The sequence below is a fragment of the Clinocottus analis genome, unplaced genomic scaffold (genome assembly GCF_023055335.1).
Source record: "Clinocottus analis isolate CAN_PGR_092001 unplaced genomic scaffold, fCliAna1.0.p SCAF_12, whole genome shotgun sequence".
NCBI classification, from domain to species: domain Eukaryota; kingdom Metazoa; phylum Chordata; class Actinopteri; order Perciformes; family Cottidae; genus Clinocottus; species Clinocottus analis.
The window spans coordinates 1,317,836-1,338,067 of record NW_027175843.1 but is presented as its reverse complement, the minus strand read 5'-3'; the positions used below and the strand labels follow the sequence as shown (position 1 = coordinate 1,338,067).

Below are 20,232 nucleotides of genomic sequence, written 5' to 3'. Positions count from 1 at the left end.
GTGAGGTTTCATTCATCTAGCATTCATCTTCCTTTGATTTCAAGAATGAGGAAGTTGCCAAAGTTGTCACCTTAATCCCTCTGTAAATACCATTTCAATAATTGTAAATGTGATTTTGAATGCACAGTGCGCCGCAAGCCGGGATAAAAGGATGAGTACGGGTTCGGTATCCAGCAACCACTCCGCCCCCATCGAGCAGACGGAGCTGGGGTGGAAGGAAGGCCATATTCTGAAAGGCCTGAAGCGTCTCCAAATGTGCAGCTCCAAAGAGGCATCCTCACGCGCAGCGGCGCCAGACTGCAAAGATTGTATGACTTCAAACGAGGGCATATACTCGTTTGGTGTCAAGTGTGTTCAACAAGGGAGTACAGCCAAGCAATTAGCCCCTACGAGTAAATCTTTGAAGGCCGGAGCCGGAGGTACGACAGATGATACGAATAATGAAATGACTAAAATACAAAGCGAATCCAGTGAGCAACCAACAAAAGAGCCTGTTTGCTTGCAAAAACTAGATGTCACAAGGGACGACGACAACAATTTTCAACAAGACCCTGTCAAACTTGCAGGGCATTCTGGTCTTTTCCCCTCACCTGTCACAGACAACTTCTTATTTTTGGAGAGCCCCTCGGTAAAACCTGGTGTAAGCCCAACAGATAGCCTCACGCATTCGGAGGAAAAAAACAAGCCTTCAAGCCTGAAGTTAAGTGACAGAAACAATAACCAGGAAAGGTCTACCGACCGTAAATCCAGACTTGATCATGTCAAAAGACAACAGGGCAGACTTGCGGTCAAGCAAGTTGAAGCGGATACAAATGACATGAGCTCCTCGATTCAGCATTGTGCAACAAGAGCTCTGAGTTGTGAGAGCGTAGCCAGACAGCGCAGCTCCTCGATGGAGGTTCCTCACTGCAGAGACCAGGCAAGTCAAGCCGGCAGTAAAAGCCAAGACAACACCATCTCCGAATCTCCACAGAGGAAACCGAAACCTCAGCCTTGCGACTCGGCAAGAAAGGCTTTCATTCTGCGGAGCAAGAGTGCGGATGGAGGGAAAGAACAAGCCAAGCATACGCATTCTCCCCTCCACCAAAAACTTATCAAGGGCCACAGGTCCAAAGGACAGTCAGACCCTCCTGGGCACAGTCTTCCTAGCAAAAGTACAAATCTCAGTAAAACACACTGTTCAAACAAAGGATCATTATCTAAAGTTGAGAAAGATGAGAACATTTTGATATCGACGAATTCCAAGTCTCTCAAGAGTGTACGGTCTCCCCTCGCTTCCCCTGTGAAACATTCAAAGACATTTAAGCCACCGGGGATCAATGAATGCTCAAAGAGCCCAACAAAATCCTCTTTGCAAGGCACTGGACTTCAATCAAGCAATGAGTCTGTGGAAGAGAGCATCTACGACAACTTGCCCTGCTCTCCGAGAAAACAACGACGCCAAGACCAGCACTGTGATGTTTCCTTTTCAGATGGTAGGTCTCCATCCCCGCCACCACCCCCAGGACGATCTACTTCTCTTGTCCTTCGGCCCAGTTGTGACGGCTTACCCAAAGCACACACATCTGCAGGCCAGGCTCAAAGCTCTACGACTGGAAAGGCAACGTCAGGCACCCCCAAGCCACAATCATATCTTTCTTCTATTTTACAGCCGCAACAATCCAACACGACAAAGGACAATCAACATACAGCCCTGCAAATGGGTGCCGATGGTAAGCTATTGAAAGATATCCCTGCCAAGCTCTACCACACCCAGTCGTCTAAGGTGCCGTCTGTCTCCCTTCAAGAGTCTTCAGAGTCAGTCCAGCTGTCTAGGGACAGAACGACCACATGCCATGACGAACACGGCGCGCCCTCTATATTTCCAAGTCAGAGCATCTTACAGAGATCCCAACAGAGCATTAGTGAGCCAAAACTTTCAGATGTATTGCCTCAAGCATATTCTAAGACATACTACCATGGGATTGCCAATAATCTGCAGAGTTCCACCTCAAGACCTGTAAAAATGTCTCTCCCCGTAAATGCCAAATCTCACGAGGCAATTGCCGGACAGGAAACCAATACCTTCCTAGTTTTTGGAAGACACGACAAAGATGATACCGCAAAAGGTATGCACACCTTCCAGACCTTTACGTGTGATCCTCAGATGATACATGATTGCGGAGCTCATGATAAAGTCCGCAGAAAGATTGAGACCCGCTGTAACTCGCTGGATTCGGAGCCCTGTGCTCAACCTGTTGCTTCAGACAGCGGTGTGATGTTGGATTGGGGATTTGATGAGGAAGGTTGGCTTTTTAAACGTTCTGTGTCTGTGTCAACCAGACCTCCGCTCAAGCCAGTCATGGGAATGAATGGGGCGAAGGCTCGTAGCCAGAGCTTTGGTGCACGCTACATGGACAGGCCAAGCTTCAACAGATCCGGAAAGGTCCGTACCCAGATTAAAACACACTCAGGTAGTTCCTTGAACTCTCTGAGTGATGTCCTTCCGGGAAGTATGAGTTGCTCAAGTAGCTACCACTGTCCAATGAATCGATCCCTTTTGAACAACTTTTTGATTGAAGAGGGCTTGACAGCACCTTCACACTTGGGCTCCTCCAGTGAGAGACTTCAGAGTCTTAAACACCAACGAGAGCAGGCAAGGCGCCTTCAGATTGAGCAACAGTTTTCAAGCGCCTTCGGCGAGCCAGTTTCCGAAGAGCCGGAGAGGCAAAGTTCCATAACCACGATCGAAGAGAAAGTGATGCTCGGCATCGAGGAGAACTTGCACAAGTCTCAGGAACAGGAGAGAACCGTTGAAGTGAAGCAAAAATCGGGCTCAACCTTAGCAAATTGGTTTGGTTTTCGTAAGAGTAAGCTTCCTGCTCCGAGCAGCAAAAAGACTGATCCACCCAAAGTTAAAGAGGACAAGAGGGAGCAAAAGATTACATCACTTCTGGGAGGAAAGCAGACAAAGTCGGATAAAAAGAGAGACAGAAGAAAAAGCGATGGAAAGGACTGGTAAGAAATTCTTAAATTCTGTAATAAATGCCATCTTTTGAATAACTTTCATTGACTCTTCATCTCAACATTTAACCTTTAGTTTTTGCTCAAGCAGATATTCTTCATAGCTTATTATTAGCATATTGCTAATGAAGCACTTTTACACATCACAAGACTGTGGCCATTTTTTTTTTAAGTCGTCAGCCACATGTCTTCAGCCCAGAGATCAATTGTGACTCTTTTCATTTAAAACTTACAAGAGATAAATGATAATCCATCCATATCATCCAGGGCTTGTTGAGTCAATATCAGAGGACCTCAGCATGTAGTGATCTGTTGACAAACTGTTTTATTTCAGCTCTGTGGGGATAAGAGAGCCGCATGATGCCGTGCGGGCATGCATCTCAATGCCCTGCCCGGGAATGTCCCTGACTGAGATACAAGGACATGCTGACATCACCGGGGACCCGAAGGTAAATTAACTCATTTCCTAATATAAAAGGGGCAGTTATTATATTTGCAGGTGGCGAGTTTTAGTTGTAATAAAATATATATTAGAATTTATATTTATAGATTTGATGTATATTTGTTATAGTGATATGACATTACTGCAATTGCACTAGAAGCTACAATAAGTAGAAAAAACAACGGATGTATTAGAAATGTATTCATAATTATTATATATTCATTACATTATTATAAATAAAATGGGATTAAATGAAAACAAAAGACACTACATGTCTTTACAAGTGAGAACTGTTTTTTTTGTTATATTTTTTTTTAAATTCCCGAACCCTCTTACACACAGTTTCATCATTTCAGCCTTTATTACCAAACCTTATTTTAAGACCTCTTAAAGTCAACACAGTGTCATGATATAATTCTACCATTTGGAGTCGATTTATTCATCCTCAGAATATATTTAACTAGTGAACATGTCAAGTTTTAGTATCAACCGACAAACCGTGTCATAGTTTAAATGTGTGATTAATGTTTAAAGGTTAAAACCTGTGAAACTGATCATATTCAGTGCCACTGAAGAAAATAAGGGCTAAAAAAAACACAAACAGAATATGAAGCACGGTCAAGGTGATGTGACACTGTACATGCATGCGTATGGAAGAACATGCAGGTAACTTTTCTTATGATTTTTTGAGATGGGGGAGCTGAGAGCTGATGGTGAAAACGGATCCACAGTGAAGAGTCCCAACCCGGATGCTGTGACAGGTCAGATTTTTCTTTTCTATGTCGTGTAGGACACGCTCAGTAATCCCTCCCATTTGCTCTTTGAGCTATTTTAGTATGCTAGCGTTACGGTTCTATCTGTGCTTACCATTTTACAGTTTGCAGACTGAAGTGAAGACCAAATATGAAAGATTTGTGTAAGTCACAAACAAGATGAATTTGCCACAAACAGTCAAACTGTTTCAGTGTGTGCGTTTTCCTCCATATTTCTGTTCATTTTATTTGTTCTACTTCTGCATTTGTTGATTGTTTTGGGTGGCAGTTTGAATCAATGCAAACCGGAACCATTTCACCATGGTTGTACTCCACTCAGAGTTTGCCCTTTTAATTGGGATATTGTATATTTATATATATCCTTGATTGCTCATCTTCACAGATCCATGCACTGACAATTTGCATGCACAGGCTCATCCAATTGGGATGAACCTATTCATCCATTCAGTGGAGCTCTTTGTGGGCGATCGTGACGTAGAAAGATCAACTGGACCGATCCGGCTCTGACCTCTTGTCGAGCTGTGTTGACGATGATGATGATGATGATGAGGTGGATTGAGGATGGGATTATCCTTTGTGCAGCGTTGTTTGACAGGTTCAGCTCTAGAACATATAAAGAGCTTATTTATTAAGGATGCTTCTTGTTAACTACCCTAATTTATCTGAACAGTATTTTTTTTTAAATATACAATACAAAATTTCAGCTGGTGTTTTTGTAAAAACACACATACTAGTTTGTTTAGCTCAATGGCTTTCATTTAACTTTTTACTCTACAAATACATACACATGTATTAAAAAGGACCACAATTTTAATCTATTCATGAGGTCTTTTCAGATCGAATTAATTGTCTTTGCGTCTCTTTCGAACTGTCTTTCCACACACGTGAGTTATTTTCCACTTGCTATTTAGTTTAACTACAGGCGGCAATCTCGTCAAAAAAAGAGAGGGAGACAGAAACTAGACAAGTAAAACTTTATTTGGTCCTCATTTCACTGCGGTCACTTATAACATTAAAAGTAGCTGCAGATAAAACTCTCCGCGTGGCTCAGGTAGAGGACGCTGACGGACCCTGAAGGAATTTCAGTGGCCGGAGCGACGCCGTCGGGAAGGCGTCGCAAATATCAAGCGTGTTTGATTCGGGCGAACGCCTGCCCTCAGGGGTTAATCACCTCATTAAAAGTTCAGCACTGCAGCAGTTAAAGCACGCTCACCCGAGCCACTGCTGAGTGAATTAAGTTTGCCTTCAGCTGTGAGCTGAATTAAACCACCCGAGCATGGCTTGTACTAGTTGGGCCTCATGAAGAGAGGAGTTTTAAACTTGATGCTTTAATTAAAACAAACAAAAATCAACATTAAAACAAGGTCTGTGGTTTATACTATGGAGCCACATTTGATTTGAGTTATTTCTCATCAAATTTGACTTCTCATTCTGTTTTATTTCAAAGTTATATATCTTAGGCTTATTAGGAGTGACACAACACGAAACGCTCCACAGACAATGAACCACGGCCCGCTTAGCTTTCTAGCTAACATCATCAGTTTTACCTGCGAGCACGAACATGCATCCCGTGTTGGACCATTGCTCACAGTTCGAGGGCTCGATAGCTCATTAGCGACAACTGAAAATGTACCTGCAAATATTTTAAGGGGCTGATGATCTGTGTCTTGTACGCTATTACCCGAGCGAGTTTGGTTATTATGTCACCGCGCTGCTGCCAGCTCATCTGTCAATCAACATATACACTGGCAAAAAAAATACATCTGAAGATTATTACTGCAGTGTTGCTTTGTGACATGCAGCAGTTATTGATTGAGCTGGGCTTAACAGAGAGGGGATGTGGTGAGAGGAGGACAACAACCTCACCGTACATGTGAAAGGTTTGTTGAAAACAATCACTTCTCAGCCTCTGTGATGCTGCCTTTCCAGGGAAGGCTGTGTCACAGCGGTTCTTGTTAACTTCCAACCGAAGACCAAACTAATCAATAGTGTCTCTCTGTTCGGTGTCTTCTCAATTAAATTTGTTCTTGTTTACAACAGGGTGAAAAATGAGCATTTCCATCCCAAGCTTCGCTTCACCAACAGACACTTCTAAGAGTCGTAGTTTTCGTAGCCTAAAGTCACGGTCACACATGCACAAAGTTAACATCCGCCTCCTGTTCGCTTCCTTTTTATGGAAATGCGCGGCGGGAAAAACATTCGCTTCTGCTGGCGAAGCTAATTTACATCTACACATTAGCGAAGCGTGCGACGACGGTGAACTTTCAGGCAGATATCGCGTCAGTTTTAAGGCATGGTCATCCTCTGACCGTGCCTTGGCAACATACAATAAGCTTTAACTTTTTTTATGTTTTCCTGCAGTGGAACATTTGAAATAGTCAATTAATTTGAGCCGTCTAGCTTAAACACAAAATGAGAAAAAAGGGGGCAAAAAAGAGCTTGTATCCCAGAAGAGGGGTGTAATGTCATGATTAATAAACAGGGAGCAGCTGTTGCCTTCGCTCCAGTGTGGGCTTGCCTGCAGGTTCCTGCCACAGGGTGCAAATAACATGATCCTGCACGACAACAGCCAGAGGATATCTTTGTGACAGAACATTTGTTTTGCAAGATAGATGATTCTCTGGTCTAAATGTAAATGAAACATGCTCCACGTATTTGAAATGCAAAAAAAAAGCTTCAAGGTTCATTAGCGCAGCACTTTTGTTATAATGTGTCATCCTGGAGGCACAATGTCAGAGTTTTGATTCTGCATCTTTCATCTCAAAGCTGAGAAACATTGCATACTGCATAACTGCGCGTGTTTGGCAGTTATGTTGGATATGTCGCAAACAAAATACACACATTCGGAGTGTATTTAAGTTTCATTTCATGTGCCATTCTGTGCCTTTTACATTCACAGTGTGATCAATGCATGCTAGTAGTCGCACACCCATTAAACAACATCTGTAATGCAGTGGTTTAAGTAGGCTTGATTTGCTATGGCGGGGCTACATGTATGACGTAATCAGCTAAATCATTAGCCAGCCTCACACTTATGTGTATTTAGATGTACTGAACCATCATTTAAGAAATATAAAACAAGACTGCTTTTAAATGACCAAAAACACTTCAATATGTCAGGATGATGCTGCAGGGACAAGAGGCACGAGGGAAACGAGCTTATGATAGCGCAGAAAATATCCATTATTGTTGATCGGTTAAGCCGCCCACAAATTACCACAGACACCAGATAGTGTATGTTAGTGTACATCAATTGTATTGTTTCTTCAGCGCCACTTCAACCATGGTTACCCTGTTGTGTCATTCCTGTTGTTCTCCTTCTCTTTCCCACGACCCTGAGCCACTTCGACTGTTCTCCTTGTGCCGCAGGCTTCGGCTGCAAGATGCGAACATTGGACAGTGGAATTGGGACCATCCCCCTTCCTGAATCCTGTTCCTTCTTCTCCTCCATCCTGCACCTCCTCCCCAAATCCTCATCAACCCCAGAACAGTCCCTCAGTCCACCCAGTGTCCCCGGTTCCTCCAGTGAGGACATGTCTCCTTCCCCATTACCCCGGTGGAGAATACCCTCCAGCTTTAAGGACTGCAGCCATGCAGGGATGCCGAGCTCCCTCTACAACTCCTCTATGACCCATATCCAGTCAGTGCCTTTCCCCACTGTGGCCTTCCTCCAGCCCATCCAACCCCAATTTGAACCCATTGTGACCTCTGGCAGTGTGTGTGATACCCAGAGCAGGCTCCCCAGACCACCACCAGGTACAGTAAAGCCACAGAAGTTTCTGCAGGAAGCAAAGCGTGTGAGCGGCTGAAGTAAAGATGGAGTTCGCAGGGTTTTTTTACTTTCTCTTCCACTAAACTACCACACTCATCTCAGAGATCAGCAGACAAAGTTAGGATAATAAAATGTAATCTTTACATGTATATTTGTAGATAACGTATCCATCGTGAGGAGCGTGCAGCTTACAATGATATCTGTGGCAAATGTATGACTCGCAATTTGTAGTCATTTTTTTAAACCTAATTTCAGACAAAAGCAAGCTTCTTATTTCCCGCAGACGGCCATCAATTGTGCAGACTGAAATGACAACTGTCGCTTGCAGGTTTTTATTAAAGATGATCTCTTTAGCTAGCTAATTAAAGTCATCTTTGAGTTTTTTCCTGACACCGTCTCCGTTTGACTTTTAACTGTTTCCAGCTGGCTCGTTTTGAAAAAAGATATCTGACTTAAATATGCACCTAATGGCTATATGCGTGATATTTTGCAAATGAACTGAGATTCAAGCTACATGCACGCAACATGTTAGCATCCTCTCCAGCCGATTATAGAAAACATGTAACTGTGTCTCAATTTTACACATTTCAAAGGAGAAAAGGCCTCTCGGATGAGGACTAACAGATGTGTTTCTGAACTTATCACTATCTTGTTTGGCTAGGGTTGTTGGAGTAAACGTTTAATAAGTCTAAATAACTGTTAGCGTGAGACTAAACTCTACAAATCAACTGGTCCTAGATGCTAAAACATATCATAGCGCCACCTAGCGCCAGCTCCCATGCAGTGGGAATATATTTTATAATGGATTATTCCTAACACCACACACCCCAAACATGTAAAAGTTAGCCAATGAAATGCATCTTTATACAGTTAGTAGGCAGTAAGCTAGTTAGCCAGATATGCTAACGTTTGTAATTCATGTTAAAGATGAAAAGCAAATAGGTGAATTGACTTATCACACTTTTTTGCTTGTGCTTCATAAAAACACGAATGTTATTTCCACAGAAATGTCCTTTATTTCTACTTTTAACAGTGTGATTTAGGCCTAATTTATCACCCCATATTTGAAGAACTAGACTTAAGCTTCATTTGCAGTGTTTCAGTTTGGCGAGTTGGTCACTTTTACGTCAGAATTACAAATGCATCATCTTTCAAAATGCTTTAGACTTCACTCAAATCTCCTGCCACTTTGAATTCAGAATGATAATCTTGATCTCTTTGAAGATGTCAGACGTCAGCCTGTCTGTGTCACTCTGTTCTCCTGACTCCACATCTGACTCCTCTCCCTGACAGGAGAGAGACATAAGTCTGACTGAAATGAGTTTCACTCTGTGCTTTTTCCAGGTGGGATGGAACCAAAGAAGTTGACCTATATCAAATCAAAAACTCGGACCACTCCAAGCCAACAGAAAGAGCAGACGAGACTTCAGCTTGCCAACTGTAAGAGAAGATGAAACGGGTTTATTAAAGTGATAACTTCAGGCCAAAAACCTGTTACATCCTGAGTCCACGTATCGTTTTTCCAGTGTCCTCATTTTCATTCTCTAACCATTTGATCCAGTGTTGCACGAAGACGTTCCTTTATGGTAGATTTCCACAAAAAAAACTAGAGAAATGAAGAAGTTGTCACTTCTGAGAGTCACTGTGGGATGTAGCTCCAACGATGAAGTGCAACAATTTCACTTCACACACTCTCAAAAGTACATGCTAAACACATGACTGACACAAACATCAATGTGTGTGTGGTGAATATAAGATAAGAATGTACGACCTGTGGGTTGAAAACTAGCCACAGGTTGGATGTTGCACAGGCACAAACAAAATGCCCATAACGATTCTATGATGACGTTGGATGTCATGATTTTTAATGAATCCATTTTCATTCACAGAAAGACATTGTACAAGACAGTTTTCCAATAGTCACGATCCAGGAATCAGATCTGGTGTCAGTTGAATCCAGACAGCTGATTTATCTTGGGAAAGAGATGCAGCTTCACATTAACATGCAGGGCAGTTTGTTTCTTTGAATATCTTCGCTGCACACTGCAATCAAATCACAAGTTGTCGGTTTGTATTTGCATTTGTTAAACTGATACGGATACATGTTAAATTGACTTCCAACAACATTTTACTATTGAAATCATCATAAACTGTAATTTAAGGAGCTGTGCAGTCAGCGGAAACAGTTCCTGACTTTCCTTTGAATGAAATTGGCTCCTTGTGTGCAGGCTCTAGGCACACACAGAGGATGTGTATTGCAGTGATTTAATCATTTTCAGGGAAACAAACTAATACATATTGCATTATTCAAAACAATTTATAAAATGATATATTACTTTTTCTTTATATGGCAGATGTTTTATTTTATGTTCTTTGCATGCACCCGGGCTGCAGGATCTGACTCTGCTCTACATTTCCCATTTCAGAGTTACTGAGCCGTAGTCCGAGAAGTCCATCAATCAGTCGGATTTATCACTTGAACACACATGCAGAATCCCTCAGTGCCGCCGGTTGGAGAAGGCGTCTCTGTGTCAGGATGAAACGCTCAGAGCTGGACAACAACTGAGCTTGGCATTGTGGGCTTCCACCTGGACTCGGTGCAGGGTGGAGATACTGAGTAGCCCGTTAGGTGAAGGAATGAACCTTCTGGCAGACATTTTGGAGGTGTGCAGCTCGTTGGCATCAGCTGGGAGCAGCTGGTTGAATTTCTAAATGTACAGCTCTGCTGTCTCAAAGGACTGGAGGTCTTACAATTTTTGACAAAAACATGAACTTGACCGGCTCTTTTGTTTTGGTGATGATGTGTTAGCCACTGTAGCACCTCTCATGACGACTTGTAATCATCTCATAAACACAGTGCACACAAGCTCCTGCCTGTACGGTGGGCCCGGTTTAAGCTAACGTACCTGTCCTGCAGCTGTGAGCTTATATTGCTATGACACAACCATGCTCGTTTGCTAGCTGCTCTGCTAGCTACTCTGCGGACCCACTGTTTATACTTCCATAACCTAAACATGGAAACACATGACAGCAAATGTCATACATGGTTATAACCTGTTTTTTAATACTTAAAACGTGGCCACTGGTGAACAGAGCCAATGCTAACATTACAGCTAACGTTTTTTCAGTTACCTATTTTCATATCCAGCTGACAAAAAGCAAAAGCAATCTGTTTGACTGGCCACTTTACAAATATTATACAAAATATGGTCTTTTCATCCCACTTTTGATCTCCACAACTCTTGAGAAAAAGTTGGCGGTCTAGCTAGCCACGCGGTAGCGTTCTCATTTGGTCCATGCTGTAAGCGCACGGGGGGTTTCTCTGGCTGTGCAACAAAAACAATGAGCTAAAAGAACCTAAAGTAATAATTTGGTTCCATTTTATAGCAAAATACAAAAATAATAATAAAAAATCGGTGAGTGCAGGTTCGAACACTTAATTAACTTTGCACAAGCACATCCAGTTCACCACCAGACCTCCATTATGGCACCAGCTGTGGCCACTTTTGGAGATTAATGATGCAAATGAAAAGCCTCCAGTAAAATCCTGCTGAGCATGGATTGTTTAGCTACACATATTTGCATTCTCCAGCAATGTATGAGCATTTTAATAAATGTTTATGTGAAGATCTAATTCTGCTTTAGATCGTATAAATATCTAAGCGCCAATAAATGTCAGTAATTTATTTTCTGATGGAACCTTATAAACTCAAGATCACAAATTATGACTTCCATCCTTGAAAACATTTTATGTACAGCACTTACTACTGATTGCCATTCATGAGCTCTATACCTGACTTAGTAATGTGATTCTTCAAAGTGTGCACTGACTTGTTGGAAACTTTTTTTATCGTCACAATGTTAATCTCAATTTGCATGCAAACCACCCTCAGACGAGTGGAACTTAATGTGCACTGCTCAGTTTTTATGACATATTAAACACATTACATATTTTCATTAGTTGAGCAAAGGTCTATTTCGAATATCATTCATCACAAGTCTGACTATCACGCTTGAAATTCCTTCAGATGAGAGTCACGTTGCAAAAACATCGCATCTTGTCATGAAACTCTTCACACGTCGACTGCATTCTGCGTTTTTTACATATCTCCACAGTTATGACATCAAGACAAAGCAGTGAGTTTTGCATGTAACATTTACTAGTAGGCACATTGTGGACATTGTTGTGCTAGCTCAGGGAAAATACAATGTATTGTCTCTGATAGATGCTGTGGATTTAATAAGTAAACCTCAACTTTAAAATGTACAACCATTTCAATGCAGCCAGTTAACCAGCCCAGTCCCTCGGGAAGAATCCTGGCATTGTGCGTTTCTGCAAGCGACGGATACGTTGAATGCCACGCAGCGTTTCTGACGTAGTACAAAGTCCAGTCGGGGCGGGTGGGATTGATGGTGGATGGGTCAAACAAACACATGTTCATGAGCCGTGTGAAACCAAAAGTAGACATTGAATTCATGCATGTCACTTAATGTTTTTGTATTGTTACGTCATTGTGTGAACGCAATATTTTTCTACCCTCAACCGAGTACTTTTATTGCCTAAACATAACCAATTGTTTTACAATGTTAACCACGTGTGACACAAGACTGAGATATGTATTTACGTTTTAGAAACATTCAATGCTTCCGGTTGCAGAAACGTACAACGGCAAAGCTCTGGGTGTTTGTGAACACACCAGACGTCATTGCACTGTAATGGTTTACTACCTGAACTCAACATTTTCCTCTTGTCAGTTTTCGTCTGTACATTTAACTGTACAATTCCTCACCGGTTTATCTCTCTATTTTGTGTGCTGTGTCCTTTATAGTAATGTTTTTGGTGTTTTGAATGCATCCCGACATATTTGATGCTCTTAGCCGCTCGGCGACATTTCCCCCCCTCCCTCACACCTTGGTCGGCATTTTGTGCGTAAATGTTTGCCAAAATGCATATTGCCAAACACTGATCTGAGCTAATGATAAACAGAAAATGAATGCAATTAAATCGACATATCAGACTTGTCATGGTGACGACAGCCATATTGTTTTGGAACACTAGAGACAGTTTACACTTCCACGTGATGTAGAACCATGGAGCACTGTACCGTTGCACAATATCATTAGTCCTCTAACTGTATTTACCTCTTTAACTCTTTACTCACTTGCTACATGTATATACCTTGAAGGTAATATTTGTAAACGGATAGGGGAGGTCATGCCGATAGCATTACACGGGTGTAATGACTGAAATATGTAGCGTACAGGTGAGACGAGGCGTTCGTGGATCAGGGAACAGTTTGGCTGTACTGATACGGGTAGATGGAGCATGGTGTCTGTGTTTTTAAAATGGCTCACGTTAGCACGAGTCTCACTCTCACAAGAGTATTGTATTTTTCTAACATTTACTCTAATGCCCTGTATTTGTACTCTGCACTGATGAGTGTGATTTACCATTTATTGCACATATTGTTACTCACTATTACAGGTAGTCTCCCTCTAAATGTTTTTCTTTTTCTAAAACCCAATAATAATAACAGTGATGTTCTCGTGTGACAGTCACCTTAGCAGTACGGATTGAGAATTGTATATTACTGATATTGTTTGTTTTATGTAAAAGAGGAAAGAAAAAATAAACTATTTCAATACTTATACAACGTTGAGGATTTTACTTTGTTGTACTGGACTGAATTCATGTGGCTCTGAAAAAGCAACAGGATTTTTATGCCGACAAAGTTTCCTCCAGGGCTCGGGCTCCGGCCCAACATCTGTGAACGTTTGGAGCGCTGCAGAGCAATGTGACAACAAGTGTTGTGGTGTTTTTATTCAATTTAAAGTAAACAATTTGCAGAATTTCAACCGACATGTCATGTGCACTGGACCGGTGTTTCTCAAAACTGGAAGCGAACTCCCGCTGAGCTGCCCGACAGCGCCGTCAGATAAAAAATAAACTGAAAAAGCAAACAGGGATGAAAAATGCTCATTCCCAGATTCACATTCACGTGTCGCAGTAATTGGTTTGAGGTTCATATGGTGAAGAAAAAAAAGTAAAGGAAGCTGAAATCAACACTGTCGGTGTGTTCCTCTTTTATCATCTAAACAATCTTTCCATAACATTCGAGGGATCGTTCTACATTTTGGAAAATATGCTTCATAATTTTCTGTAGAGAATTAGTGGAGAAGATTGATGCCATATATTAAATATGAAGCTTGAGCCGGGAGATGCTTAGTTTAGTTGTCCTACTTTAGCAGACAGCTAGCCTAGCTCTTCATTTATTGAGCTTAAAACATTTGTAAGAAATTGCCTCTGAGCTTCTGTAAGCAAAATCTTAGATTTTTGTATTTCATCTGGACAAATAAATGTGTTTCAGATTCACAGGAGGATTATGCAATGAAGCGTTGTGGCTAAACCAAGACTCAGGCGCCTTAATCAGGAAGCTAATAGGCAGATTTGTTTTTATCTCAAGACAGAACTAAAACTTTTCTACCCGTGACTCGCATGATATCAATGTTGTTATTCTAGCGGAGGCTAATTAGCGATTTCCTCAAATGTGAAATGATTCCTTTAACGAGGTTCATTGACGCCAGACGTTGTTGACCGTTTACACTTACAGCCCAACGAGGAGTGAGCACAGAGCCGTCGTCAAATGAATGAATCAGTGTGCGGTTGTGCAAATCTTACCGTGACAATTATCGTTCCCGCGTTCTCCTCCGCCGTGTGATGTGACATCCAAACTGAACATCATTCCAAGGGAGCAGGTGAGATTGATTGGACTGATTGATCAGGTGAGAAGGGCGACGTGAAGGCTGAATCAGGTGCTTCTCCCAACAAGGACGCCAGACTTCAGAGGAAAAGGCTTCAAATCAATCAGTGTCTTCCAGTTGTTGTTGTTCTTCTCTGAGACGCTGAACGTTACAGGACAACGTGGTGCCCAGAAATGTTATGTAGCTCACAATAAAAGATGATATTTGCATGCATCTGTTAAACTAAAACACATGTTTAGAAATGTTTGGGAACCAAAAATCAAACTAAACAATACGAATAGGATTTTAAAAAGTGAGGCAGGTGTGTGTGTGTGTGTGTGTGTGTGTGTGTGTGTGTGTGTGTGTGTGTGTGTGTTCCCGCCCACCTCCCCTCCCATCCCCAGTGAACATTACGTCCTTGTCCTCGAGGACAACAAAGAAGCTTAAATATATTGTTCTTCACTGCAAATGAGGTCAACAAAAAGCCACTCAGCACCAAGGACACTGTGACCTTGAGCCGTCAGAGCAAACGCTTTAAGTCCTGAAGTCTTACTCTCGTTGACATAATGATTTCATTTAGATTCATGGGCAATAATTTAACAACAATACACACAACCTCTCACATGTCACTAATAAATTGAGCTCATTTTGGACATATTGTTAAAAAAAATGTTAAGATGCTTCATGCAGCAGGCCTTTTTTCCTGATCTGATGGTCATCCTTGATCAGTGGTGCTGTTCTGAAAGGCTGAGTGCATAACGCCTCCCAGTGAGCCATCAGTCATGTCAGGACACTCAGAGAGGAGAAGCTGCAGCTGCTCACACTCAGCTAAACTCTGCTAACGTCGCTCTCACTGCTGATGCCTGACTGTAAGAGTGTTTGTCATTCTACAAATTATGTAAAACTCTTAAATTAGGAGTTTTGATGAGACAAAACAACGTATTCTGACAGCTTCAAAGGATAGCTGCCTGTTGTGTGTGTTACTTTCACAGCAGCGAGCTTTCACTTCATGTCTTCCTGGACATTTCTGCGAGGAGTAAATAGTGTTTTGTTTGTTACGAATCTTCACATTGCCTAAAATGTCGTGAAAATGACCCGTTAGCTAATTTAAAGTTATGCAAAAAGAAGGTACTCGTGACATTTATGCATTTATGTGTGTCTTAATGCGTCGCTGTGACAGATCCATGTCATCTGATGAGCTCAGTAAATCACAAACTTCCCGGCAGCCTCTTGAGCACTGACGACGTGTTTCATCCAGTAATTGAAACAGGTTGATTGTGATGACTCTGACTTAAACTATTGGAGTTTTGGCGAAGGATTGAGACGGACCGAGATCCTCTGAGACCAGTAAACAATGACACAGCATTACGCGACCACCCCTCCTCTTTGCTGCAGATCAGCAGTTTGCACCAAAATGCTCCTCTTCCTCTCCATGTAGGTTTGGTGAGGCACATGCAGTATAAATGAGCTCGGCGTCTGGACAGGAACAGGTGGATTTTGTGGCTCATTGCCAGAAAATCGACCGAGCAGAAATTGTTCAGCAGAGTTTCGGCCCTATATGAAATATTAGTCCACGCTGTACAGCACTGAAGGGACTAATCCGTCTTTTGAATATGTGAAAGAGTATCCAACCTTTTTTTTTTTACCTTGCCCCTAAGTGTTGCAGACGGTGTTATTAGTTTTTTAATGTGCTTCACTTCCCAGAGCCTTCACGCCGTTTGTCCCACGCTGAGAGTCTTTCTGTTGAACTCTAACTTATGATGCATTTCACAGCCTGCAAAACTTTTCCTCAGGCACATGTTGGTTTATGATTCGCTCGTGAAAATAGCCGTTTGAGGCCCTACATCAAACTTTTTTTTTACCCTCTGAAACCACAAAACCAACGTGACTCAAACACTGCTTTTAAGTTTGCTTTCGTCCAATCAGAAAAATCCTGTACTGTTTGTTTGAAAGGTCCTCGCAGACACAGTGAAGTGAAGATATATTGCCTTTAATTGAATAATAGATCTTTTCCCCACATTGTCTCAGCCTCCACCGCCACATTCCCTCTTGGCTCCTTCATTTCCTCTAGCCGTCCATCCACCAGATGCCCTCAGACTTGCCAAATGCCAAATGCACCCACATTACATCGTCTGTATTTACGCCCCTGCTTTCACAACAATGTGTGTAGATGCTATTATCTACAATAGATTTGATATACTGGGTCAAAGAGGGGATGCGGATAGAACTGAAGCGTAGTAATGAAGTGATTTTCCGCACTGAGATTGCCTAAACTCTGATTGGGGACTTTGGAGGTGAAAGCACTAAATCTGTACCGTCAGTTTAATTTCTGTGAAATGACGAGCTATAAATATAAAGCAGAGATTCTGGAGTTATCTGGCCTTTATAAGACAGATTTAAAGTGGTCGGAAGAGCAGAAAAATGAACATCTGTTAACCTCTTTAGGAGTCTTCAGGAGGCTTTATTGATCGCAAGAGAGTGCTGCAGCATAGAGTCCTAAAACCCGGAAACAAGTCAGCAGTTGCTCTTCCGGTTCCATTGTCCCAAAAATCAATGGGTTCTCTTCAATGGGAGTTCGGTTAGATGCCTGAAATGAGGTGGGATGAGTGGTCGTCCTGAAACCAGAAGGTAGCCGGTTCGATTCCCCACTGTCCCCATGGTTTGCATGACAAAGTGTCTCTGAGCAAGACACTGAACCACGAGTTGCTCCCAGGGTGCTTTTCAGCAGCCCACTGCTCCTACATTGCTGTGGAAGGGTTCAATGCAGAGACCAAATGTCATGGATGTACGTAAAAACTATGTAATATGACAAAAAAATGAGTTTTTTCTTCTTCTCATTGAGTTTTGAAGCTTGTACATGTCTTCAAAAAGGCAGTTAGCTGCTAGCTCGTGGCTAAATGAGACCACATCCACTCGTCCGCCTCTACAGCCTCGTTGTGTTTATGCTCACATGACATTGTGTAGTTTGGCCGTGACATTCATATCGTCGTAGTGTTATTTATTTGTGTAGATTCTCTTGCTGAACAAATCATGTAAGTGTCACACGTGCTCGTTTGCAGCTTTTTCTCTGCAAGAATCCCAGAAGCCAACAGACAATCCCATCGGCTGCTCCCTTCATCTCCTCAGATGAGGAAAGTTTGATGAAGAAACAACTTTATTTTTGTGTTCTACTTATTTGTGTGTGCTTTTTGGGGGAAGTGGGAAATCCCATTGGCTTTTTGTCGAGCGAACTGGTGCGATGCTAACTTACTGCACAGACTCCAGAAACACATCATCTCTGCACCAACTGGGGAAAAATCCATTTGGGTTTTTAAGGGACTTTGTAGAAAAAGAGAAAACATGACGTAATGTTAGAAAGATATATAAAGATATCACATTACAGGTTTCCATTGCATCGCTGTCGAAACAGTGACTTTTTTGGGTCACGTGGTATACACAGCGCGGGCGCGCGTGCGTCCGCGGCAGATAGAGGTGAAGCGTCGGTTCCGCGCGCGCGCGCGCTCAGGCTGCCAAGCTGCTGCTGCGTCTCTGCGCTTCAGACCCGGAGAACATCCGCCTCTCATGTTGTTGCTCCGAGCCGCACGACGCGGACCATGCGGCTGTTCACCGTCTCAGCGTTGCTGCTGCTGCTGCTCCTGCGCTCAGGTAAGGACGCGCGGACACGCGGCGGGAACACCTCGCGGGGTTAAAACAGTCGGTTGCCACTAAAAACTTATCGGTTCCTTTTGGAGAATGGGCGCGCGCAGCTTGGAGAGATGCGCGCGGACCCGTCGCTGTCTTTCTCTAAAGTTGAGTAGATCTTTCTGGTTGTGGCTCGTGTTTGTGATGATGGACACCTTGAACGGGTTTTAGGTTAAAGGATCGATTGCCACACATTTATTATTGACACCCATAGGAGATTGTTGCACTGTGGCACGCGCTCATGTGCGCCTGAAACCATCTCGGTAAGTTTTCATGAAGGCTGCTGATCAACAATGTTGAAACCATCGACTCCAGTTATCACCAACTGCTCCAGACTGGTGGAGGGAGAACTTTTACTTGAGTTTAAATCGATTACAATAAATGTAGTGGAGTAAAAATTACATTAGATTTCATTCTGAAACTGTAAAAACGTTCACCGTACATGTAATTAGTCCACCACTGAACATATTTCTCACAACTTCCACGATCAAGACTCCTGTTCAATGCAACATCGGCAGGCAAAGCTTTGCTGATGTTGACCAATTAACTTATCATGATGAACATCATCTTTTTGTCCTTTTCCAGTGTTTAAATCCACAGCAAATGCAACATTTATTCTCATTTCTGCATGTGGTTGTCTCTTATGAAAGGTGGACCATTATTAGTTTTATAAACACAGAAAGATACTCTGAACTTGTATTTTGAAAACATAAATAATAAATAGTAAGCTAAAATCTTTTAATTGGCAACAAATTGATGTCAGTGTGTTTGTGACTTGAGAGCATTCCTACTGGTTCATGGAAATCTGCTCGGCATTCAGAATCCTTTAGTACGATGGAGGACGTTCACCATGAACAAATCTGTTTTACAGAAGTATTGACGATCAAAGCCAGACGTGATGAAATGTTGCAACAACATGCTGCCAAATGAAATGAAACGCAGCTCCAATGCAGCTGAATAATTGAGCATGTCTGTCACATCAATTTGAGATGGTTTGAAAAGTCTGAATATTCAAGAAAATAATAATTCACTTAGATATGAAACTCGTTTTATTTGTAATACAAGAAGAAACAAAGGTATGTGAATTAGTCTTGAAGCCCCACTAATATATGACTATACCACAACTCAGTTGATTGCTTACGACATACACAAAGACATTTGTTTTTTGGTAACAAGTTCTCTTAACTGGTTTGTTTAAATATGCAAAGTCTGCAATATCTTATTAAATATCAGAGGGAATCTCTTTGTCAGAAATCAGAAAATGTAATGTGGGCAGCCATAAACCAGGCTATGAATTATATATGAACAAACCTTCAGTAAGTTTATGTGAATGCTACCCAGGTGGATATTTCTGACAAAATAATTTTTGGAAATTGTAAAATCCCATTTATTTTGAAGATGTTATAAGTGAATCGTGTAAAAAATGTAGAGAAAATATATCATCACGCAACTTCTACAGATGTGTTTTGATGCTTGTATTAAGACAACCATTTGTGCAAGGCTTCTGGAATGCAATGGTTAAATATGTAATATATCATTATGTAATGCTAACTTTGTGCAAAATTAAGAGAAATCTATCGATGCAAATTAACAAAGGAAAAATAATGCCTACTTGCGTATTTTTATGTTTTCTTTGCACGAGTATGGAAGAAAACATGTTATCAAAGCAAAATAGAGCTACATTGACTCGTGCATGATAAACAATGTTTTTGCCTTGGGGGTCTCTCCCCAATGTGTGTGTGTGTGTGTGTGTGTGTGCGTGTGTGTGTGTGTGTGTGTGTGTGTGTGTGTGTGTGTGTGTGTGTGTGTGTGTTTTGCAG

The 20,232-nt window shown here is 42.0% G+C and overlaps 1 protein-coding gene across 2 annotated transcripts in view; it reads left to right on the top strand.

The window, feature by feature from the left end:
- Nucleotides 1-13,604, top strand: part of LOC137782842 (nck-associated protein 5-like) — a 42,883-nt gene extending 29,279 nt beyond the window's left edge. The window contains exons 9-14 of one of the 2 annotated variants that reach the window (XM_068572510.1): nt 128-2,997; nt 3,338-3,452; nt 4,137-4,206; nt 7,588-7,974; nt 9,335-9,430; nt 10,417-13,604. In XM_068572510.1, the coding sequence (XP_068428611.1) occupies nt 128-2,997; nt 3,338-3,452; nt 4,137-4,206; nt 7,588-7,974; nt 9,335-9,430; nt 10,417-10,418 (3,540 nt within the window). In that variant the 3' untranslated portion in view covers nt 10,419-13,604. Of the gene's footprint in view, nt 1-127; nt 2,998-3,337; nt 3,453-4,136; nt 4,207-4,322; nt 4,362-7,587; nt 7,975-9,334; nt 9,431-10,416 lie in introns of those variants that run through there. The other variant, XM_068572511.1, reaches the window with a different exon arrangement.
- The last annotated feature ends 6,628 nt before the right edge of the window (nt 13,605-20,232 follow it).